General features: G+C 44.8%; 3 protein-coding genes across 4 annotated transcripts in view; all 3 read right to left on the bottom strand.

Annotated features, from left to right (window-relative positions):
* PGBD1 (piggyBac transposable element derived 1) overlaps positions 1–679 on the bottom strand; it is a 25485-nt gene extending 24806 nt beyond the window's left edge. Inside the window, exon 1 of one of the 2 annotated variants that reach the window (XR_004675831.1) lies at positions 313–679. The gene's annotated coding sequence lies outside the window, so the exon portion shown is untranslated. The remainder of the gene's footprint in view (positions 1–312) is intronic. The other variant, XM_034985817.1, reaches the window with a different exon arrangement.
* A 5310-nt stretch (positions 680–5989) lies between these two features.
* Positions 5990–13253, bottom strand: ZSCAN26 (zinc finger and SCAN domain containing 26). The gene is made up of 4 exons (XM_034985851.1): positions 12974–13253; positions 9455–9934; positions 9027–9144; positions 5990–7144 (listed from the first exon to the last, which is right to left on the bottom strand). Exons 2-4 carry the CDS (start codon positions 9872–9874, stop codon positions 6243–6245), a joined length of 1440 nt encoding a protein of 479 aa, XP_034841742.1. The 5' UTR covers positions 9875–9934; positions 12974–13253; the 3' UTR covers positions 5990–6242.
* A 4778-nt stretch (positions 13254–18031) lies between these two features.
* On the bottom strand, positions 18032–19265 carry NKAPL (NFKB activating protein like). The gene has a single exon (XM_034985854.1). It carries the CDS (start codon positions 19263–19265, stop codon positions 18054–18056), a length of 1212 nt encoding a protein of 403 aa, XP_034841745.1. The 3' UTR covers positions 18032–18053.
* Between the last annotated feature and the right edge of the window lie 5371 nt (positions 19266–24636).

Genomic DNA, 24636 nt, shown 5'->3' with positions numbered 1-24636 from the left:
CCCCCGAGGTCGGAAGCCCCGTCCACACGGCCCCAGCGAGCCCGGCTCCCGCCCCCCGAGGTCAGAAGCCCCGTCCACACGGCGCCAGCGAGCCCGGCTCCCGCCCCGCGAAGACAGAAGCCCCGTCCACACGGCCCCAGCGAGCCCGGCTCCCGCCCCCCGAGGTCGGAGGCCCCGTCCACACGGCGCCAGCGAGCCCGGCTCCCGCCCCGCGAAGACAGAAGCCCCGTCCACACGGCCCCAGCGAGCCCGGCTCCCGCTCCTCGAGGTCGGAGGCCCCGTCCACACGGCCCCAGCGAGCCCGGCTCCCACCTGGTGTCCGCGCAGCGCGGCGGTCGGAGAAGGCACGGAGGGGCACCCGCGGCGCTCGGAGCACTCCGGAGGCACTAAGCGGGCGCGCAATATGCGCGCGTCCGACGGCTGGTCAGCGGACCAAAAGCTCAAGAAACGTGTTCAGCGAAGACGCGGCGGCCTCGCCACAGGTCCCGGGCGGCGGCGAGCCCGCATCTCCAAAGCGTCTTCGGCTGCGCGGGCAGCCGAGTAGCGGCTTTTCTAGGAACGCGGCCCGGCCTCTCTAGGATCGAGGCCGCCCTTCTCTCTAGTGCGCCGGGAGGACCCCTGCCGCCGTCCCGCGCAGGCGCGTCCCGAAGACCCGAGCAGGCCCTTCGCCTCTGTGAACGGTTTCGGTTAGAAACAAGATGGCAGGGCCCCGTGGGCGGCTCAGGTCAGGATCCCGGGTCCTGGGATCGAGCCCCGCATCGGGCGCCCTCTCGCTGTGCCTTGCTCTGTGAAATAAATAAGAAATCTTAAAAAAAACAAAAACAAGATGGCAAAGCCGAGACGCCCTTTTTAGTATCCTCAGGTCGCTGGTCAGATGAACAATTACAATCTAGCGAGCGGCACAAGTTCTTAAAATTTAAATATGTAGATCATGTATGCCCAATAAAAATCAAGTTGCTTAGAAACTATGAAACGAAAAGTACCCCATCCCCAAAGTTAACCGTTGTTAGTATTTTGTGTGGGTTTTCCCAGGACACTACCAGCCACATAGTAGCAATAAACATTTCAGTGAGTATGTAGCTATGTATTTTTAACCTCATGGGCTCACAACATGAATTTACACCTCAGCCTCTTCTGTTAACACAGTTTGGAGATCTTTCCGTATCCGCTTATTTTTTAACAGCCTCATGGTTTCCGTTGTATGGACGCCCACCAATTTACCTAACTATCCCTATTGTTTCATAGGACATGTGTATATATGTGTGTCTATTTGCCCACAGTAAATAATGCTGCAGAGAACAGTATCTTCACATATTTTTATAATTCCAGCTTAAATACTACATATTGGAATTGATCTGTCAAAGAGCATGTGCATCTAAAATTTAATATATACAGCCCCCCCTATTAATTTTAAAGGGCACTGCTATTTAAAAGAATCTAATAGAAAAATCCAGAAAAATGTGAGCATAGCTGTTCACAAGACCAGAATTATAAATGACCAATTCACATGCAAGTAGATGTTCAACTTTGGCAGCAAAAGTATTCTTCTAAAACCCCTTAAAAAAAGACTCATTTCGTACGCACCAGATTGTCAAATGTGCAAAAGAGTAATTCCCAGGTTTGATGTGGGTATGGAAAAACGGGCATTTTCACAGACTGCTAACAGAAGGCACAGATTAGTATAACCCTTCTGGAGGGCAATCTGGCAAATGAATCAAAAGCCTTAGAAAATGTGCCTACCCTTTGTCTCATTCATCCTAGTTTCAGGAATTGAATGAAGGAAAAGAATTCTACAGTGAGCAAGGCTATTATGTCCAAGGATGTTTACTGAAATGTTTGTGGTGACAAACTATAAACTAAACGACTAACAATGGGAACATACACCATAGAATATTGTGCAACCTATATTAAAATTCTCTCCGGATGCTTGGGTGGCTCAGTTGGTTAAGCAGCTGTCTTCAGCTCAGGTCATATCAGGGTCCTGGGTTCCAGTCCTGCATCAGCTCCCTGCTTAGCAGGGAGTCTGCTTTTCCCTCTCCCCCGCCCCTCCTCCTGCTTGTACTCTTGCTCACCCTCTCAAATAAAATCTTTAAAAAAAATTTTTTTTTAATAAAAATAAATGATCTTCCATGAAGACTTTTAGTTATCTGGGTGTCTTAATCAGGGATTTTTGGGTTTGTTAGCAAGGTTCAGAAACCCAATCAAAATGACTTAAAAGAAACCTTTAACAGAAGGAAACAGGGTGTTCCTTGGACTCCCAGGACCAGCTGGGAGTGTGGTGGACCTCAGGAGCTGAGGGCCGGAGTCGTTTATCCTGAGTTGCACTGAGCCTTCATAGGGTCCCAGCTTCAAGACTTGCTTTCATTCTTTTACTTTTCACTAGGCTGGTTTGTTTCTATTTGGTTTTTATGTGACCACAAAAATGGTTCCAGCTCTAGATTAGTTTCTTGTTCAAATGTCTAACAGAGATGAACTAGAATCTGTGACCCAATATCGAACTTCTGGGGGTATCCAAATGACCAAGCCTGGCTTAGGGGTCCCCCACCCGATCCAAACCTCAGTGGTCAGAGAAGGGTCACATGGCAAGCTGTCCACCCAGGATCATGGCAGAACTGGTCTAGGATGGACTGGGCAGATAGGCAAATGGACTGTCCTTTTCTTTTACAAATCAAAACTGTTCATGATATGAAATCCAGTAGAAAAGTAAAGTGTTTCTATGCATAAAAAAAGATCAGTATCTCAAAATACTTTATTAAGGGATTATACCTGACCCATGAAGCAGGATGATTTGCTTTCTTTACATTTTTCAAGGTTTTTACAAAATATATAAATTTCTATCATAATAAACAAGAGTTAATTTATTAAGAATTTATGAAGATAAACATGGACAATTATATTGAAAATTAAGCAGAAATTATTAGTAATGACTAATCACAATTCGAGTATGTGTGTGTATATATGCACATTAAACAGTGATTCTTTTTGACAGGTGAAAATTAGGGGCTTTATTTTTCCCTTTCCTGTTTTTCCATACTACATTTATAATGGCACACTTATTAATAACTTTATCAGTTTTTTAAACAGGAGAGTGAACAGGAAATGAAGACACACAAGTACCACTCTTTTTTGAACATTATAGGATACTATCCCAACAGAAAAGCTGATCAGTAGAAGACACTTTGCAATACAGCTCATCCTTTCTGGGTTGCTGCCCTCTGAATAGAGTTTCAGCTTTCCTTCTAGAGCATCTATCATGTGTTGCATTGCAAGCAAAACCTTCAACAAGATCTGTTATAACATTTTGCCCTTTGTTCAATGTTTCTATAATCTTCAAGAATAGAAAAGAAAAGCATGTTATTAAAATATACCTGTATCCAGGGGCACCTGGCTCTTGATTTCGGCTCAGGTCATTGTCTGGGGTCCTGGGCGTGGAGCCTGCTTGAGATTCTCTTGCCCCCACTCCCACTTACCCTCCCCACCCCCATGCTCTCTTTCAAAAAAATTTTAAAAAATAAATTAAATATGCCTGTATCCAACATTTATGTCCAAGTGGTTATGGGTATGCCCCCAGGGTACTGATGAGAACACCATTTCCTTTGGGACTGTGTGAGGGATTAGGTTGGTTAAGGTACCAAGGAATTTAGAAAACTTATAATGCGTGTACTACAGAAGCACCACAAAGAAAGCTAAATTTTCCAGATATTTAAGGGTATATCACTCTTCATACTTTGACTCTTGTCGTCATTGCTTTTTCATGAGAAATTTTTTTTTTTTTTTTTTAAGATTTTATTTGACAGAGAGAGACACAGTGAGAGAGGGAACACAAGCAGGGGGAGTGGGAGAGGGAGAAGCAGGTTTCCCGCTGAGCAGGGAGCCCGATGTGGGGCTCGATCCCAGGACCCTGAGATCATGACCAGAGCCAAAGGCAGACGCTTAACGACTGAGCCACCCAGGCGCCCCTAGGACCTGACTTTATTACGATCTTGACGCTTAACGACTGAGCCACCCAGGCGCCCCAAGTCTACACATTTATTTATTTATTTATTTTATTTATTTGACAGAGAGAGAGATAGTGAGAGCAGGAACACAAGCAGGGGGAGTGGGAGAGGGAGAAGCAGGCTTCTCACTGAGCAGGGAGCCGGATGAGGGGCTCGATCCCAGGACTCTGGGATCATGACCTGAGCCAAAGGCAGACGCTTAACGACTGAGCCACCCAGGTGCCCGTTTCTTCCTTCTTAACAGAGAAGGAAACAGACATTCTCTGTTCTTTCCTTCTAAAACAGAACAGAATCAAATAGATTTAAACTATGACACAGAGCTGAATGCTTAGGTACTGACCTCAGCACAGCCATCAAAACACTTGGGAGAAAATCCCTGATATCAACTTAATTTTATTCATCGGCAGATTGAAAGACAGATAGCTTTACGACTTCCTAAGGAATGGAACATGACTGTTCCCGTGAAATTCTTTAGTGCCACAAAAGGTCGCACTGCTTCTCCCACAGACTTGGTCCTCCTCCAGGAAATGGTATTAACGGTGGCACCTGGTCCCACCGCACGCAGCAGGTGGGAAGTGGGTCAAAGACTGCAAAGTGCCTGTTCCAGCCTTCATGCTCCCCTCTCTTCCTAGTGACAGAAGCTGTTTTGGCTGGGCACTCTGCAAACCACAACAAGACACGCTCTCCAGACTCCCTTTCCCAAGTTTTGGCCTGTAGCGTATGTGTGGAAGTGACTTCTGGGAGGCTGCTCACAGAGGGTTGGCTGAGCTGGGAGGCATCTTTCTCCTTCTGCCTCTGTCTGCACTTTGCATGTGATGGCTGGAGCTTCAGCAGCTACCAAGCATCATGTGACAACCTCAGGACTGATAGTGTGCACTAGGATGTTGGAGCAGAAAAGCAGAAGCAGGGTCCCTAGTGGTGTCATGGAACCACTTTATCAGTCCTGGACTGCATGTCTCCAGATTTTTCTACCTGAGAGAAAAACAAGCTTTTGTGAAGTCACTCCTCGTTTGTTTCTAAACTATATGCAGATGCACCAAACCCTCAACAATACACGAGGGTTCATTCTCGTGGCAGACTGAGACACTTTTTCCAGACACAATACCCTATTCAGCTACTAACAATCAGGAGTGGACTCCCCTAAGCACAACACTCTTCATCATTACCATGACATTTTGGTATTCACAGTATAAAATCATGATCTCCTCCCAGCTGACTTTATTGACTTCCAAAGAACTCCAGAACAAGCAACATTTTAAAATTACATTATCAGGGGCATCTAGGTGGCTCAGTTGGTTAAGCATCTGACTCTTGATTCTGGTTCAGGTCATGATCTCAGGGTCCTGGGATCGAGCCCTGTGTCAGGCTCCATGCTCAGCAGAGAGTGTGCTTCTCTCCCTCCACCCTCCCCCCTGCTCATGCTCTCTCTCTCAAATAAATAAAATCTATAAAAAAATAAAATAAAATTGCATTATCAGTATTAAATGGAAAAAGTCTAATTTCTTTCCCCACTTACTAAACAGTGTCTATGCAGGAGCCAACTATCCTGGCACCGGAGTTATCAAGTAAAACAGCTGCTACCTGAATTCATTCAAATGACTTATGAAATGTCTTCCACACTTTAAGTAAAACCTTGATTTCCAACTTGAATCAGTGAAGTATTGTGGCAAGAATGGGGTGGGAAGTGGTCAAATTAAATTTTCTGTGCTTTCCAAAATGCTTCTGCTGACTGGGGGTGGGGAAAGTGGGGGGGATGACAGTAGGGGTTGGTTAGTAAAACCAGTGGGGGAAAATGCCCACCATTAACCTGCACTTTGAGAGTGGTGTATTTCCAAACATCATTAGTTTTATTTTATAGCTGTTGCTGTAGCAGATGCAAAAATACTGACCTGCTCTTGTTCTGTTCAAGCCTATAAATCCGTGGATACTTGACTGACTCACTGCTGACTTCAAAGCCCTCACTCATGAGGCTCTCTACTACTTGGGAGGTGTGCAATCATGCATTTACCATGTTAAAGGCTCAGAGAAGTCCTGCAGTGAAGAATGTTGCTTTGCTTGTTCCCACAGTCCCATCGAGGATCAAATCATTCTGGTCCAAGGCTGAGCACAAGTGAAGGGACAAGAGCCTCCCGCTTGGCCCCCTGGAGTTCTCTGAGGCTAGAATTGGCTGGAGTGACTCTTCCTAAAGTGCTGTTTGCTTGTCAACATACTGTCCGTCATGTTCCTTGCAGAGAGGATGCCCCATCAAGCCAGACTGTGTTTGTGGTGATATCTCTGATGCTGAAAAAGACCCGACCTCTGCCTGAAGGCTTCGCCACATTCATTACACTCATAGGGTTTTTCTTCGTTGTGGATTCTCACGTGCTGAGCCAGGTGGGAGTTCAGTCGGAAGGCTTTCTGGCATACGGCACACTTAAAAGGCTTTTCTCCAGTATGAATCCTGTGATGGCGAATAAGGTCCGAGGTCAAACTGAAGGCTTTCCCGCACTCGTTACAGCGATGGCTTCTGGAGTGGCTGTGGATTCTCTGGTGGTGGGTGAGGAAAAGGGCCTGACTGAAGGTCTTCCCACACTCCTTGCACTCACAGGGCTCCTCCTGGCTGTGAATTCTCTGGTGTCGGTTGAGGTGGGAGCTGCACCTGAAGTTCTTCCCACAATGGATGCACAGGTAAGGTTTCTCTCCAGTATGGATTCTGAGGTGTTCCAAAAGGCCTGCATTCTGGCTAAAGACCTTTCCACACTCTTTGCACTGATAAGGCTTCTCTCCAAGATGGATTTTCTGGTGCCTGACAAGGTGTGAACTTCTCTGAAAGGCTTTCCCACACTCGTGACACTGATGACCTTTCTCTCTAGAGCGGATTTTCTGATGTGCAGTAGGACTAGGACTCTGACAAGCCTCAGATTCACAGAGCTTCCCTTGTGTGTGTGTCCCTTTGTGTCTAATCAGGTCTGAGCACTGGGTGAATCCCTCCCCACAGTCTGAGCATTTATATTCAGTCTTCTCCTTGGGCTTGACCTGCTGCCCTTCCAAGTTAGGGTCCTCACGACGAGGTTCTATGGGTTCAGATACTTTCCCAGATGATTCCACTCCTCCAAAAAAATCTGTCTCTACCACCGTCTTCCCATTCTCAATCTTTGTCTCCTCACCTGAAACATTAAATATATACTACCAATTACTTGTTTTTTGATGCTTAGGGAAGGGAATCTGCAATTAGGAGGAATAAATTTAAATCAAGCCATGTGTGCCAAGTGGAAATGTTGTGGATGCTTGCATCTGCACAGAATATACACGCAATGGTACACAAGAAATTGTTAACAGTGGCTGCTTGGGGGAGGATGGGGACTGTGGCAGGAGGCAGCTTATCTTAAATGGTTTGAACTTGATCATGTGACATACACACAGCACACAAAGTTAGCAAGCAAGCGAACAGTCTCAAAGGGCATGGCTGTACATTCTTGAAAATGGTTTGTCAGCTGGAGTATAAAAAAGCAAGGTCAACTGAGGGCCCTGGGGCCAATAAGAAAGAGAACGTACTGGAAATGAAGAAATGCAGACACAGAGCCCATTTTATCACTGACTGGCTGTGTAATCTAAACCCTCTGGGCTCACTGTCCTCACCAACAGATCAAAACTACTGGGTTTTACCCTCAAGGGTAACATGAAGTTCACAGAAATGACTTGAACTGTCCTGATCTCCTTGGACAGCAGCAGTTGCTTTCCTGTGTGGCTCAACAGATACCAAGTATCTTGATGTTGTAATAATTTGCTCATATGTCTGGTACGTGAAAGAGCGTAAGCAATGTCTGATGAATAAAACCCAAGCTCAGACACACAGGCACAGGTAGGTGAGTAGAATGGGCCTTCCAAGGCCAGGAACCTGAATGAGGACGCAAAGTTGGAATGAGACAGAAAGCAGGAGAGAGAGGTCCTCAGCAGCACCAATAACAAGCTAGTGCAAGTTCATGACTGTGAGCCACATAAAGGCAGCAGATCAACTGCAAAGGGAGAGCACATGAGAGCCAAAGGAAACAGTGGAGGACTCGCAAGGAGAAGCCAGAGACAGCGAATCCGGTGCGAGGCGCCTTGTGCACATCTTCCTGCAGCCACGTACAGGGGAGGGAGGGCTTAAAGGAAGAGAGATCCTTTTCCAGCAATGATCTAATGACATGAACAACTAAAAAGCAGGGGCAGCTCTGAAACCGGAAAACGACCTAAACTTTGAGTGTAAAACAGCATTTTCAACAGACCGGGAGGGCAAGGGACAGTGTCACGGATCTACTGTGACTACATTTACTTGTCATATTTAAAATATAAGCCCATGATGGGGCACCTGGGTGGCTCAGTCGGTGAAGCACCTGCCTTCGGCTCAGGTCATGATCCTGGGGTCCTGGGATTGAGCCCCGCATCGGGCTCCCTGCTCAATGGGAAGCCTGCTTCTCCCCCTGCTCCTCACGCTACTCATGCTCTCGCATGCGCTCTCTCAAATAAATAAATAAAATCTTTAAAAAAAAATGTAAGGGATAGAAACAACAAAGAGGAATTTCAGTGACAAAGAAAATACAGTGAAAAACCAATCTAGGTGACATTTAGAAAGAAAGGACAGTAATAATACTACACCAACTTGAAGGAGACAAGAAAAAATGAGCACTGGCCCACGTGGCTGGGGTTCTTTGCCTCGGGTGAGAAACCAGTGAACCTTGTTTATTCACCCCCATGGTAGCTGGAAGGAGGAGGAGATGAAGGGTGGCACAGGAGAGGCCTTTGGTTTCTGCTGAACAGAAACACCAAGGAAAGGATGGGGGGAAATGTCTGGGGTGATAGTAATCCTCCAGATCTAGATTGTGGCGGTGATTAGAAGACTGAGTTTTGTCACATTTGTGAAAACTCACTGACCCGGACACTTACAGAGTGATTTCTAATGTGTGTAGATTATACCTCAATAAACCCGACTCAAAACAAACACAAAAGCTGGGCCGCCGGAGGGGACGCCAAAGCTGTCCCACGTGAGAAGATGCAGCTGTTTCTTACCCTTCTCTTCTTCAGGCTTTGGGATGTCACGCTCAGCCTGGACCTGTGGCTCCCGCGCTGCTTCCACAGGGGCTGCCTCCTCTGCGAGCATCTTCTGCTTCTTTGCCTGGTCTGGGCCCTAGGGACGGTTATGTAGGCACAGTTAGGGACATGTGGGCTTAGGCGGAAACTGTTCAGGAAACACTTCCACGTGAGGAAGGAGTAGAGAAACCAGGGGTCGGGGGGGTGGAGAAAAGCGGCTGGGGAATCAGCACGTTCAGTTCATCCCAGCAGACAGCAGGGGAGGCTGACCTACAGCTTCGAGCAGCCAGACTGGAAAGAAACAGAACCAAAGCTTAGCAGTTCTCCTGCTACCGAGCTCATGCCCACCTCTCCGGCCCAAGGTCTCAGCTCCTGCTTTTCTGCAAAAGAACGAATCTGCTCCTTACCACATGTTGTCCTGCTTCTCCAAGCTCTGGCTGCAAATCCTCCAGCACAGTCACCACCTGCTCGCCGCTCTCCGGGTGGTGTTCCCGCACCCGGGCCTGCAGCTCCTCGGGCAGGATGGTCAGGAACTGCTCCAGCACCAGCAGCTCCACGATCTGCTCCTTGCTGTGCGTCTCGGGCCGCAGCCACTGACGGCAGAGCTCCCGGAGCCGGCTCAGCGCCTCGCGGGGTCCTGTGGTCTCTTCATATCGCAACTGCCTGAACTGTTTGCACAGCGGTTCTTGTCCAAGGCCGGTGCTGTTTCCTGGCAGCTTGAATCCCTGTTCCCAAGTAGAGCAGGGATCCTCCTTCACTATCCGAAGCCCCTCCTTCTTCAGATTCAGAGGAGCTGGGGAATGGGCATTAGCCAGTGCTGTCGCCATCCCCAGCGTCAGCCGGCTTGCGGTCTCTGCCCTGGAGAACTTCCTTTCCACGGTCTCCTCCTGAAAATGTAAAAACAAGAATCACAGAAACAGGTGGCTCAGTCGGTTAAGTGTCTGCCTTCGGCTCAGGTCATGATCCCAGGGTCCTGGGATCAAGTCCCGCATCGGGTGCCCTGCTCAATGGAGTCTGCTTCTCCCTTTCCCTCTGCCTCTCCCCTTCCCCCCAATCTCAAATAAATAAATAAATCTTTACCAAAAAAAAAAAAAAAAAAAAGAATCACAGAAACAGTAGCTGTAGTAGTAACAGTAACCACAGCAATACACCTTTGCTGGGTTCCTACAATTCCAATAATTACTATCAATTTCTTTCTCTCCAAAACAACCATTCCTAAAAACAGAACACACATACAAAATAAGAAAACTTTGTTCTACACAAGACTGCCAGCTGACAGAGCAGGAATAATAAATCTGAAAAGATCACCATTTTGCAGCTTGATGAAATAACTAATTGAACCAAAGACCACAAATGGGTAAAGTCACTGGGCAAAAGGAGTGGGGAGAAAGGACACTCTCACAGTCTCCAAGAACCACCATGCTGACTGCTTATTAATTACAAAAAAACAATGGAGACATCTGGAAGCCACAAACTTAAATGATCAAGCCCAGCAACACCAACAGTCAGACAACTGACCTTGTGCCTTATCACTTACGCAGCATTTTTACTAAATGTTTCATATGAATCTAATAATGAGGAGACTTTCAGATAAATCCTGAATGCAGCTCATCTACAACAGTCAATTTCACAAAAATAAAAAGAGGTATTGTTCTGGATTAAACAGACACCTAAATTAATTGTGAAAATTGGCTCTTGGGTTTAAAAACACTATAAAACCTGGTTGGGCTCCAAATACAGTTTGCTGTTATACAGTCCTGGATGTGGATGGTAACTCCCACCAGATACATATATATATATATTGGTCGAAAAATGGACTTAAAATTTAAAAAGTCAAATCCTACTGTTTTTTTTAAAGATTTTATTTATTTACTTGACAGAGAGAGAGATAGCGAGAGAGGAAACACAAGCAGGGGGAGTGGGAGTGGGAGAAGCAGGCTTCCCGCTGAGCAGAGAGCCTGATGAGGGGCTCGATCCCAGGAGCCTGGGATCATGACCTGAGCCGAAGGCAGACGCTTAACGACTGAGCCACCCAGGTGCCCCAAATCCTACTGTTCTTAATAGAAATGAAAAAGTCAAAGAAAGTGATGATTATTAACCAGAAATAAAAGTTTGGTATTGCAACAGTTAATTTTATGTGAACACCTGATTATGGGGTGCCTAGATATTTGGTCAAACATTATTCTGGGGGTTTCTGTGAGTGTGTTTTGGGATGAAAGTAACATTTACATCAGTGGACTGAGTAAAACAGACGCCCTCTATAATGTAGGTGGGCTTCGTCCAATCAGTTGAAGGTCTCAATAGAACAAAAAGGCTGACTCTCCCCCAAGTAAGAGAATTCTCCCTGCTTGACTGCCGTCACATGAGGACATCAGCTTTTTTCCTGCCTTCGGACTCAAATGGAAACATCAGCTCTTCCTGGATCTCGAGACTGCTGGCCTTTTACTTCCTACTGTCCCTGCACCATCAGATCTCCCAGTTCTCAGGCCTTCGGACTCAGAATGGAACTAAACCATCGGCTCTCCTGGGTCTCCAGCTCACTGACTCACCCTGCAGATCTTGGGGACTTGCCAGTCTCTGTAATTTCATGAACCAATTCCTCATAATTAATCTGTCCCTACGTGTCTATGTCTATGTATTTCCTACCGGTTCTGCTTCTCTGGAGAACTCTAATACAGATACATAGCATATGCTGCTGAATTAGTGGTGGTCATTTCTATGACATGACTAAATGCATCAAACACAATATATAATAAATAATATGATAAATGGACCCTTCCAGCCTACTTTCACATCTTGTGCATCAGATCAATCAAGATCTATTGATTCTGCCTAAATAGCTCTCAAATCTATTCTCTCCTCTTCATCCCCCTTGCCACCATCTCCTCCTATCCAGACTACTGTGACTGATCTTTCTGACTCACCAATCTATTTCCCACACTGCAAACAGTGATATTTCTAAAGAGAAGATAGGACTGTATCTCTGCTGTGCATTTACTGCATTTAGTGACTCATCACTACCCTAAGTATCAAGTTAAAGACATTTAATATGGCTTAAAATTTTCTTATGAGCTAATGAACTTTCAGTTCCCCAAATTTATGATACTCTTTCCTGTTCCTGGGTCCTTCCACATCGAACACTCTTCAACTCACCAATTTTTTTTGTCATTAGTGCCCATATACCCTTCATGTCTCAGCGTAATAAAACAATAAGCCAACACAACTGTTTTATGTATTTTATGAGTATTAATGCGTTTAATCTTCACACAACTGTATCAAGACACAGTTGCCAACTTCATTGCACAGAGAAGGATACTGAGACATGGAGAGTGTAGTAACTTACACAAGATCCCAAAGCTCAACCTCAGACCTTTCCTCCAAACCCTTGGACTTACTTTGCCTTCTCTCTCTCACAATCCACATCTGATCCAACAGCAAGGACTGCTGGCTCCGCCTTCCAGGTAGATCATTAATCTGACCACGACTAACCACTTCTACCATAACACAAGTCCAAGATAGCCGCATCTCCCACCTGAATTACTTGCAATAGTTTCCCTGACTCCATTCTCGCGGCCTTACGGTCTTATCTCACCGTGAGTTCCCAGCTATAGACGCTTTAAAACATAAATCAGATGTTTTCCCTCTGCTTAAAATCGTCCAAAAATTCTTCACACCAAATTACTTCCACAGCAAACACGTCCTCCCGCCCCCCAGCCTCTCGATACCGTCCTCTACACACCCCGCCCCCGTTCGTTACGGTCGCGTCTACATTCCCGGTCTCCTTGCTATTCCTCGAGAATGCCAAGCAAGCCTGGAGGCCTTTGCACCTGCTGTGCCCTCTGCCTGAAAGCGCGTGCGCCCAAAGGCCACACAGGTCTTTTCATGTTCTTCAGGTTTCTGCTCAGGCACTACGTTCTAAGGCTTACCTTCAACACCTGCTTAAAACCGCGCTCAGCGGACGAAACAAGCGCAGCCTACGCTGGGCCCAGGTCAGCAGATCCGCAGCTTCGGGACGCCCCCGGCCCCCCACCCGGCCTGCGGGCCCTCCGTCGCAGAAGCTTCTCTGCACCTAGGACACCCGCCGCTCCCCAGCCCGGGTCTGCAGGGCCCTCCCAGACGGAGCGCACACACCACGCGCCCAGCACCGCCCCTCAGGGCCAGCCAGGCGGGTCCAGCACGGCCCGGGATCCTCGCCCAGCGCCAGCGCCCGCCGCCCAGCGCACCGTCGCCTCCGCTCTAGGCACGCGGGAGGACCGCGGCTCGATGGTGTCCGGCTTCCGGCGCGCGGCAGGGAGCGGAGCTCCGCCCCCTGGCGGCGCGCCGGGGCGAGCGCGGGCGGCCCTCGTCTGCGCGCCGAGGTTGATTTTATTAGGGGAGAGCAGGCCCGCTCGGTTAACGGTTTCCGTGAACAGCCAGCGTTTCTACTTTGCTCGCTCACGAATTAAACGCAGACACGTACCTTTCCATTTCTCCCCAATTTAAAAAGTCGTCAAACACAACGGCAAAAATAAATGTCACCGTATCGGCGTTTTTTCCCTTTTTTTTCGTAGTATCAAAGAATTGAAGATCAAATTGAACAATGAAAATATATTGGTATTGAAATATTTAAGGTAATGAAAAATTAAGTAGATTACTAGAAAAGTATAATCAGCAATACTTTGCAGAGAATGTAGGTTTTAGGGGGAAAAAACCATCAGATATCACTTTACAAAAATAATTCTACAGAAGAAATATTCCTTCTTATTCACCTTACCAAAAACTGTTTTTTAGTCTTTGAATAAAATAAATCCTTTTAAAAATCTAAACAACTTCTGTTTAATTAGTTGATAGTTTTGAAATATCATCAAATATACTAATCATTATTTTATGACAGGTAATTTATTCAGTGTTTTCAGCATTGAAATTATCACAGCAAAAGAATAAAACGTGTTTCATGACAACAAGGAGAGTTAACATCTCCTCCTTGGGTGCCAGAAGCTTGGAAGTATCTTTTAGAAATACCAATTAAATATATTCACCTTAAAACTTCCTTAGGCAAACAAATGCAGTCAATGCAAATACTTTACTAATTAGAAGTTAACATTTTTTTTGACAGAAAACTCATATGTCTGATTTTCTTTCTTTCTAAAGAAGGGCTTATATATTTTTTGAAAATTACGTAAGAGATAAACATAAAATTTAAAAAGGAAGTAGGGCGCCTGGGTGGCTCAGTCGGTTAAGCGACCGCCTTCGGCTCAGGTCATGATCCTGGAGTCCCTGGATCGAGTCCCGCATCAGGCTCCCTGCTCGGCGGGGGGTCTGCTTCTCCCTCTGACCCTCCCCCCTCTCATGTGCTCTCCGTCTCTCATTCTCTCTGTCTCAAATAAATAAATAAAATCTTTTAAAAAAAATAAAATAAAAATAAAAAGGAAGTAAATATATCTTAATTTACTGCCCCTTTCAAACTCTCTACCATGGCTGGCTTCGTAAACGTCACTCATAGTATCAAGGCTTAGATTGGCATTGTATTGAATAACCCATGAAAATCAAAATGTAGGGGCGCCTGGGTGGCTCAGTCATTAAGCGTCTGCCTTCTACTCAGGTCATGATCCCAGGGTCCCCCAGCATCGGGCTCCCTGCTTGGCAGAGAGCCTGCTTCTCCCTCTCCCATTCCCCCTGCTTGTGTTCCCTCTCTTGCTGTCTGTCAAATAAATAAAATCTTTAAAAAGAAAATCAAAATGTAGTTAAAGCAGAGGTTTAAAAAAATTCAAGGTCTGCATTTTTAATTTAAGTAGTCTATCTTTTGGAAGGGGTAGAGGTAGATAAGAATTAATAAAGATGCTATCTTACAGGACAGACTACATGTTGCTAATTTTAAAAATCAATTTTCAAATTTGAGATTATCATTTTTCAGGATTATCCTTATTTTTGTAAACAAAATGGTGGTCCGTATGTTTCCATCAGGTCCATTCTTAAGATATTCAAAATGAAAGCTTCTTCTTCTATAGGATCTGTAGAGGCCCTATTGCATTACAAGTCATGCTACCATGCTATAGCATAAGATAGCAGTTCTTATCTTTTTGTAATGATGCTTTCTGCTTTTCTCTCGGCTTCCACATATTCAGCAAAATATTAATTCATTATTCTGAATTTTAAATAGAAAATTATGTGACCAGTGATTGTTCTAAACAATAAAAAACCTACAAATGAGTCCAATAAACTTAACCCATAGTTTTATATTAGGAAATCTGTAACTTTAAACCATCATATGAATAAACTAATAAAGAAAAATCCGAGGGGCGCCTGGGTGGCTTAGTTGGTTAAGCATCTGACTCTTGATTTCAGCTCAGGTCATGATCTCAGGGTTGTAAGATTGAGCCCCGTGTTGGGCCCTGCACCCAGTGGGGAGTCTGCTTAAGACTGTCTCTCCCTTTCCCTCCCCCCCTCCCCCAGACCCGCTCATGCTCTCTCTCTCTAAGAAAAAAATGAAACGCCATTTTTCACCTATTAGATTGGCAAAGATCAAAAGGTTTAGAAGTACAATATTGTTGGTGATGTAGGTGTGTAAACTGGTACATCTTATTTACAAAGCAATGTTGCAAAATCTATTAAAATGTAAAAGCACATAGAACATGTGACATTCTTAGATTTTTCCTGACCACCCTATCAAAAACCTCCCCCTATTATTGTCTCTAGTCCCTTATTTTCTTCACAGCATGCCGCAACTAATACATATTTGTCTGGTAGTTTTTAAAGGTCTGTCTCCTCCAGTAGAATGTAAAATTCTGTTGTGATGGCAAGGATCAAACTTAACTTGCTCTTTGGTTTATATCCAGTACCTGCCATAGTGCCTAGCATATAAAAAGCACCTAATAAATATTTTCCATTTAATCCAAGAACTCCACTTATAGGTGGCCATTTTTAGATGATCCAAAGAATTCTTTTTGACCCAATAATTCTATTTCTAGATGAGAATGTTACAGATAATATTCTCACATATCCACAAAGATTTTCACTTCAGTACAGTGTAATTGCAAAATATAGGAAACATCTTAAACATCCAATAAAATGTGGTCCTTTCATTCAATAGAACATTGTAAAGTCATTAAAGAGAATAAGGTGTATTTATATGCATTGATTAAAACATCTCCAAGATGTATTAAGTGAAAAAAGCAAGGTGTAAGTTCATGGATGAAATGTGGTATGGTTTGTTTCTAAAGATAGAAATATACATATGTAACATTGGCTTTTACCAGTGCTCCCCAATACTCTGGGGAAATTCTCAAAGTAGTGTGGTCCAGTGCCAATCAAGTCATCTACTAGGATGAAGGTGCCCTTCCACCTCATACTGCCCTGTGAGATTCTAGAACCCCACCCCTTCACCCTCAGCTCTGTGGGGCTTAGTAGGGTCTCGAGCCTTGAAAAGGGGGTCCCCTTTTCTTTTTTTTTTTTAGGATTTTATTTATTTATTTATTTGAGAGAGAGAATGAGAGAGAGAGAGAGAGAGAGCATGAGAAGGGGAAGGGTCAGAGGGAGAAGCAGACTCCCTGCCGAGCAGGGAGTCCGATGTGGGACTCGATCCCGGGACTCCAGGATCATGACCTGAGCCGAAGGCAGTCGCTTAACCAACTGAGCCACCCTGGCGCCCCAGGGGTCCCCTTTTCAAATGAGATAGTTTGCTTAGCGATGAAATGAAGTCTTAGGATTCAGGCAGATGTCACTGGATGACAATGAAGGCTTTATCATAGACCATGAGTGGAGCTCACTCTAAAGTCTTCTCTAACACTGGAGCTAGCCAGCCTTTCAATGCTAACTTTGCTGTCCATGAGGTCCCTCCTGATCTGATCTTTTCGTGAACTCCACCAACTTCATTCTTTATACCTTCTCATTTTTTTTCTTTCTCCTCTTAGTCTAAGGTGGCACCTAATCTACTCTTTGGAAGACCCAAGCACAATGGACCTTCATCTTTTCTTTTCAGATCTATTTTGATGGATAAACCCTATGTCCCCTTCAGGCAGGTATTCCCTAATAGTCAAAAGCAAGCTTCAAGAAAATTTTGGCTTTCAGCACATGTACTGTGTTTTTTAGAAATCATTCAAAACTATAGTGGGCGTTTGTTGGTTGCCTATACACCTTCCCAACATTACCCTGATTTTCATTCAGGTATCCACTTCTTCCCCATGTAGCCTATAAATTGACTATACTCACAGCTCCAGGAGTAGACCTATCTCCGTGACAACAGTACCTTTTATGAGAGTGGGCATGTGACCTAAGCTAATCCAATTAGGGTCATCTCAGGATTCTTGTTTGGAATGCCAGGACAGAAATGTTTTCTCTCCTCAGAGGTGGACCAGGAAGTATATAACCAAACTCAGGACCTTTGGCAACCCTTTTGTTATTTAAGGGAAAACAGGCTACGGAGGAAAATGACCCATGGAGAGAAAAAAGTTAAGGTCCCATAAAGCCATGCAGGAAACCCATTTTCCTGCAGGGCTTTTCAGTTACACGAACCAATAAATCTCCTTTATTTTTTAACACAATCTGTTAACTGCAACCAGAAATATACACTCATTTGAATCCTTTGTTCTTTCTGGGGTTCTTCTGGTCCTGCTAGGGGCAAATGAAGGGCTCCATGAAGCCCTTCAAGAGAGAGAGAGAGGTCAGGTTCAGCAGGGAAAATAATCTTCAGGTTAATAACTCCAACCTTTAACCTGCAACGTGCTTGTATATACACAGAACTTATGAACAGATGTAACAGACATCAAGAAGAGATTTCTTTGAGAAGAATCAGGAACTAGGATGAAAGACCTTTTATTAACTCTCCAACTGTAGTACTTGAATATTTGTTAAGCCATGTGCACATATTAAATTAAAAATAACAAAATAAATTGTTAAAGAGATCTCAAACAGCAGCTTTTTCTTGAAGGACTTTCTAACATAGTAGATACAGTAGCACCATGAAGTCTTTTCACACTATTTTGGTCATATAAAATGGTTGTTAAAAGTCCTGCTGAACAACAGAAGTCCTTACTTGTCATCTTTCCCTTTTGTCTTTCTGTACACCATCTCTCGGAAACTGGCTAGAATCTTATTCTCTCTCTTCCGTCTCTCTTCCTGGTTAAAGGATGCAAGGGCTCTCTTCTCATCAGCACTGTAGATCTGGTTCTCTTTACGCAGTCGTACAGCCTCCATTCTACGATGCCTGCTACCACTCATAACATAACCTGAGCATTCAAATGAAGCAATCTCTTCACTTGTCAGCCCAATTTCACCTCTTCGTGGGATTCGCTTTCCAGCTTTTACATACTCCGCCATTGCTGCACCTTCACCTGGGAGCAGAGCATGGCCATAGTTCAAAGGTTTGTCATCTTGGGAGGTGTGTATTATAGGTGCTTCTGGACCTATCAGATCCATGGTATCTGCAGTCTTTGACTGCCCAATCCAGGTATCTTCCGGCAACTCCCCTTCTGAATCTTTAAAGCTTGAGTCACCGGATTCTTTCTTAGTCTTCTTATTCTTACTCTTCTTGGTTTTTTTACCCCTGTGTTTCTTCTTCTTCTCCTTCTTCTTGGCTTTTTTGGCTCTCTTTTTATCATCATCAGAGCTAGAATCAGTGTCGGAGTCTGAATTCGCATCACTATTATCAGAGTATTTCCTATGCTTCCTTTTGGACTTTTTCTTTCTTTTTTTCTTGCTCTTTGAACGACCGGTCTTCTTCCTTTTTTCTTCGGAGCTGGAGTCTGAACTGCTGGGCTTCTGAGTCTTCACCTCGTCATCCTCCACGGGGCTGTGCTCATCAGAATCCGGCTCCGGACACTTTGGCGACAGCCCCCACACCTCAGGAGCTCCCAACTCCCCAATCCTCTCTCTCTCTTTCAGCCTCCTCTGCCGGTAGCTCTCCTCCTCCTCCTCCTCGTGCTCCTCCGCCCACTGCCGGTGGCCCGCACAGTCGTGGTGATGGTAGCGGTACCCGCCACGGTAGACGGAAGAGGCTGAGAAGGCGTAGTTGCGCGACGCCGGGGCCGCCTCTCGACGGCGGCCAAGCGGGCAAGGGGCGCCGACGCCCGCCCCTCCCCACGGAGGCCTGAGGCCCTCGAGGCCGCGGGAGTGAGAGCGGCCGCGGCCTCCCAACGGGGAGCGTCTGGCCTGCGCAGACGGCGGGCTCCCCGACGAGCTGCGCCGCCACCTCCGAGAGCCCGCGGTGTCCTCGACGTAACGGGACCGGGACACCGGGGCCATGAGCCACGCCTCACGGGCGATCCAAGGACCAACGCCGGGCAGTTACCACAGACACAGCGGCGGCCGGTACTCCCCACCGGCCGAGGCGCCTCGGCGACGCTTCTGCCGCGACTTCCGCTTCCGGCGGATTGCTGGGCGAGGACGCAGCGCGCGCGCGCGGGCGGGGACGGGAAACGCCGGCGCCGGAGGCTTCCCTGGGGCAGTGGGTGGAGAGGCGAGGCGGAGCTTGTGGTTAGGCTCCGCCTCTGTGCCCTGAGCCCCTGGGTCGCCGAAGAGGAGTTCGTACCAGCGACCCCCTCTGCTGCTCAGACGTCTTCTACGCTGCTTGGCTATTCGCCTTCAACCGTCTTAATAGCCTTCGCTCCTCCTCGCTCCCTTCGGCCCTCTTTATCATTGCCCCTTGGTGGAGGCTTCCTACTTGCACGCTCCTTTCGTTGATCTCAGAAAGGAACCTGTCCACCATCTTCACGGAGGAAATACTTGTACTCGTGAATTGCAAACCCCGCTTGTGCCTACTGGAAGCAAGAACCAGAACTTCTTTTGGAAACGAAGTTTAAGCTCAGCCTCTGAGCCACGTGAAGGCCAGAGTTACGATTTTAATCGCTTCTCGGCCTTTTGGGTGAGATCAAGTGTGATTTTAATTCTTAAATTCACACTTTTCTACCCCTGAAATGCAGGGAAGCATCCAACCCAGTCTTGTAGATGTCTCCTAACCTGGTTAATTTCTCCAGAAATTTTGTGCTTGGGAACCACTTTCTGCACACACTTCGTTCACTCTCTGAAATGGTCAGCGTTTCATGCAAGATCATTTTCCTCTGATCTTAAAATGTATGTAGGCATACCATCATCTTGGTTCTCTACAGTTAAGTTGACCTCGGTTATTTGACAGACTTGTAAAGTGACAGAAAAGCTAAGTCAGAATTTAGAAATAGTGCTTTCCTGCTGCTAGGACTCTAAACAGTAAAGTGGGGAAATTAAATTGAATAGGATCAAATTAGATTTTTAGATGATATTTATAAGCAAGATGAGATGCTCACTATGGAAGTCAGCAACCTGCAAACCTTCAAATTTGATACCAACATTCCCATTGCCTATCATTTCCTGTGCAGATATGCTAGGTATCTCCATGCCAGCATGAAGACATTGACCTTGTCCTGCTTCATCCATGAGATGACTGCAGGAATAGGAATGTATCCAGTAGAGGGCCTCCAAGCTAGCTGCTGACTCCTTCCTCCTGACCCTCTACTGAAGAAGTTCAGACACTGGGCTCCTACCCTGGAGTATTACAGTGGCTACAAGACCTCTGATCTTCACCCCTTGGGCAAGCAGTTGAACATCCTGCTGATTTTGCATCTTTGTAATAGGCTCAAGACTGTGCATTCCAAGTATTGTCACCAGGTCTTCTTTGAAGTCACCAAAATTTCTCCCTGGGACATGTTGAAGCTGGAGATTTTGAACTATTACTTATTCTGAGGCTTAGAATCAGCACTCTGGCAGCAGCCACCAGAGCCGGGCAGGCATTTAAATAGGCTGCATTTATTCTGTCTCTGAATTTGTCTTTTGATCACTTTGCTGCCATTTTTACTCTTTGTCTTCCCAAACTGATAATGTTGTAAACATTTAAGTCTTTTAATGAAAGAAAATAAATTATTATAGTATTTGATTAGAAATTTAATAAAAATTATTTTTGTTAAAAGTAATAATACATTTTTTGTAAGACACGTTTTCTAATGGGAAGAATGAAAAAATTGAGGAATAACATTTTGCTTAATTGGGGTACTACCATTGTAAGGCAAACACAGCCATAGATAATATATAAATGAACATGAATGTGTTCTAATAAAACTATTTATAGATACTGAAATTTGAATTTCTGCAATTTTCACATCATATTCTTCTGATTTTTCCTCAACAATATGAAAATATAAAATAATTTCTTGCTCACGCCATACAAAAACAGGCAGTGGGCCAATTTTGGTCTGTAGACAGTAGTTTGTTGACCCCTGACTTAGTAGAGAAAGCAGTGGTACAAAAAATACGCTGATAGGAATAAAAATAAATGCCTACCATATCTTTTTGGGGGGAGGGGCTTTTATTTTCTTAATTTTATTTATAGATGAGCAAATATTCATTCAGAGAGAGCACAAAAATGTATTTGAAGATCTTTTTTAAAAAATGGTAGTTTTGGGGGCACCCTGGTGGCTCAGTCATTAGGTGGCCAACTCTTGATTTCAGCTCAGGTCGTGATCTCAGGGTCCTGGGATCAAGCCCTGCGTTGGGTTCCATGCTCAGTGGGGAGTCTGCTTGAAGATTCTCTCTCTCCCTCTCCCTCTGCCCTTAGCCTTGCTTGTACACGTGGCTGCTCTCTCTCTCAAATAAATAAATGAATCTTAAAAGAAAAGAAAATAGGTAGTTTTTGAAATAGCAATACATTCTAATCATTAAGAAAAGCACCAGATGTTGAAAGCTCAGCTAAAATGAAATTGTTCTCATAGGTAATATCTTACTATCTTTCTCAAAATTGTTTTCCATAAATTTTCCCGGTGTGGCGGCTGCTGAGCCCAAGCCTCCAGGCAGGGGAACACCACCTGGGAAGAGCGCTGCCCACAGTCTGGGGCACCTACACGTGGGGGGCTTTTTGTTTGTTTATTTTTACAATAAATGTACATGCAGTATTGTAAATGTATTTTTTTTATGATTTTGTGAAGGGTGGACTACGCCTGGGCCAGCGCTCCTAACCACCATGCTCTTGAAGGGGTGACCCTACAGGGGTTTTATTTTTTATTTTATTTTTTTTAAAGATTATTTATTTATTTATTTGTCAGAGAGACAGAACACAAGCAGGGGGAGAGGCAGGCAGAGGGAGAAGCAGGCTCCCCACCGAGCAAGGAGCCTGATGTGGGACTCGATCCCAGGACCCTGGGATCATGACCTGAGCCGAAGGCAGACGCTTAACTGACTGAGCCACCCAGGCGTCCTGCTACCGCGGTTTTAAAGCTGTATTCAACCTCTTCTCTGCACATTATCATTTTGTAGTGTTACTTTCTGTATTTTTAGGTTTTGCCTTTTACTTTCTCCCTGATACATTTCTAGGCATCGCAAGGTCAAGAATCACACTTTTCATTTCTTTTGTGATTTCTCCCAAACTCCACTTTGTATCTGGGGTGAAATCAAATAAACATACCTGGATGAATGAATTAATCAGGAACCCTCTCACTGTAGAAACAAGACTCTTGCTTAAACGTGCATTTTCTAAGAAAGAGACGGGTAGTGGAAGTTAGGAATAGAGTGTGAAAAGACATGAGGGAGACTCCTAGCAATGCCACTTCCTCACCAATGGAAGAGTCAGAGGAGATAAATATAAAAATGCTTAATGGATTCTAATGTTGTGTCTATACAGAGCCAGGAGTAGGGTGAGGCGAGAGAGGCACTGAGGGCCCAAATCTAAGGACACATCCACTCTCTTAAATTCTGTGACCTAAGTGCCTCTCTCACCTCACCCAACTCCCAGCTCTATAAACAATAGGTGTAGACAAAGGAGCATCCTATTTTTCCTGATGCAACATATAAAATAAATTCTGTTGAATCATCTGTAGTCTCACACAGAGGATACAGAATTAGGAAAAAATACTGTATGATTTTGGAACTAGTACAGTTCATGTTGTAACAGTTTCATAAGAATCTATATGGTTGATTCCCTTAATACAAAATACCTAACACGTAGGCATTTTTAAGGTTTCTATGCAGGTTGGAGAATTGTTTCTTCTCCATTGTTCTGAAGATTTCTATATACTGATACCTAGAAGGGTCAGACCTGCCTCTAACAATTATAGCAACATCTCAACTGTTACTTGGACACTTAATTTGATCTTAATATTTCCATTAAGGTGTGTCAGGATTAAGTTTTTATGTCTTTAAGCAATAAACAAGAAGAAATGTACTGTCTGAGGGACTTTTAGAGACCTCAGAGTTAAATCAAAGATACCTACTTATAGTTTTCAACATAATAAATATAATGGGGAAATATAAGCACTTGGTGTAATGTACTTCTTTCCCATGTTCTCAAATTCTATTTTCTACTCTCCTGAATCTGCTTCTTCAGGTATGACTGAAATTCCAGTCTTATTCATGGGACTCTAAATTCCCCGAGCTGAGAGAGTAACCCTTGTTACCTGGACAGTGACTGATGAATAGTATAGATGAGGGGCACTGTTCATGAGTTCATGAGAAACAATAATGGGTAAAAATTTCACTGGATAACTGAAGTTCTGAATAACAAAGCTTCTAGTCCTAACTTTGCTACCAATTATGTGAGGAACTTGAACAGCCCCTGAATTTCTCTGTGCTCAGCAGAGAAGTGAGTCTTTTAGTTTCTAGGGGTCTTTATTTTTTTTTTAAGATTTTATTCATTTATTTGAGAGAGAATGAACTAGAGAGAGCATGAGAGGGGGGAGGGTCAGAGGGAGAAGCAGACTTCCTGGCTGAGCAGGGAGCCCGATGCGGGACTCGATCCCAGGACTCCAGGATCATGACCTGAGCTGAAGGCAGTCGCTTAACCAACTGAGCCACCCAGGCGCCCTCTAGGGGTCTTTAAAAGCTGATCATATTGGGGTCCTTGGCTGGCTCAGTCAGCAAGCACGGGACTCTTGGTCTTGGGGTTGTGAGTTTGAGCCCCATGTTGGGTGTAGAGATTACTTAAAAAATAAAATCTTAAAAAAAAGTTGATCATATCTTTAAAAGGCCATATAGTCATACTATCATTTTTTAATTTTCTCTGGCAGCAAGGTGACTGCTCCTCAACAGGGAAAAGCAGTGTAGGGGTTAAAATAGGTCTACAGTGGGGCACCTGGTTAAAGTTAAGCAGGTCATGATCCCAGCATCCTGGCACCACTTAAAGGCTTTTGGACTGAATTATTCAAGAAAGAAGTAGGACTTTGTATACTTAAAAAGCAAATTTCTGTGGAAAACTTCAAATATGTATAAGTGTAAAGAGCATATTACAGTGAACCCCTATGCCTCTTGCTCAACTTCAACAGCTATCGCGGTACCTTTCTTTGTGTGTTTTCTCTAGTTCTGAGTATTTTATTTCTTAATTTTAGGTAGGCTCCATGCCCAGTGTGGAGCCCAACACGAGGCCCAAACTCAGAGCTTAAGACCTGAGCTGAGATCAAGAGTCTGAGGCTAAACTGAGCCACCAGGTGCCCCTAGTTCTGATTATTTTAAAGCAAATCCAGACATTATATCAGTACACCGACAAGTACCTCAGTATAAATTTCTATCAAATGAGGCCTTTTTTCCTTAACATAACCCCAATATCATTATGACAACTAAATTGATAGTAACTCCTTAATATCATTGTGTTTTAGTTTTC

This window comes from Mirounga leonina, unplaced genomic scaffold (genome assembly GCF_011800145.1).
Source record: "Mirounga leonina isolate KUSES-001 unplaced genomic scaffold, KU_Mleo_1.0 Mir_366, whole genome shotgun sequence".
In the NCBI taxonomy this organism is placed as follows: Eukaryota; Metazoa; Chordata; class Mammalia; order Carnivora; family Phocidae; genus Mirounga; species Mirounga leonina.
The sequence above is the reverse complement of the archived record's forward strand: the minus strand, read 5'-3'. Positions and strand labels throughout refer to the sequence as shown.

Coding starts and splice junctions, on each gene's coding strand:
- ZSCAN26 (XM_034985851.1), bottom strand. CDS start 9,874: ATGGCGACAGCACTGGCTAATGCCCATTCCCCAGCTCCTCTGAATCTG. Junction 9,145..9,454: donor GAGAAGCAGGACAACATGTG/GTAAGGAGCAGA, acceptor AACCGTCCCTAG/GGCCCAGACCAGGCAAAGAA. Junction 7,145..9,026: donor AAAGCCTGAAGAAGAGAAGG/GTAAGAAACAGC, acceptor TTAATGTTTCAG/GTGAGGAGACAAAGATTGAG.
- NKAPL (XM_034985854.1), bottom strand. CDS start 19,265: ATGGCCCCGGTGTCCCGGTCCCGTTACGTCGAGGACACCGCGGGCTCT.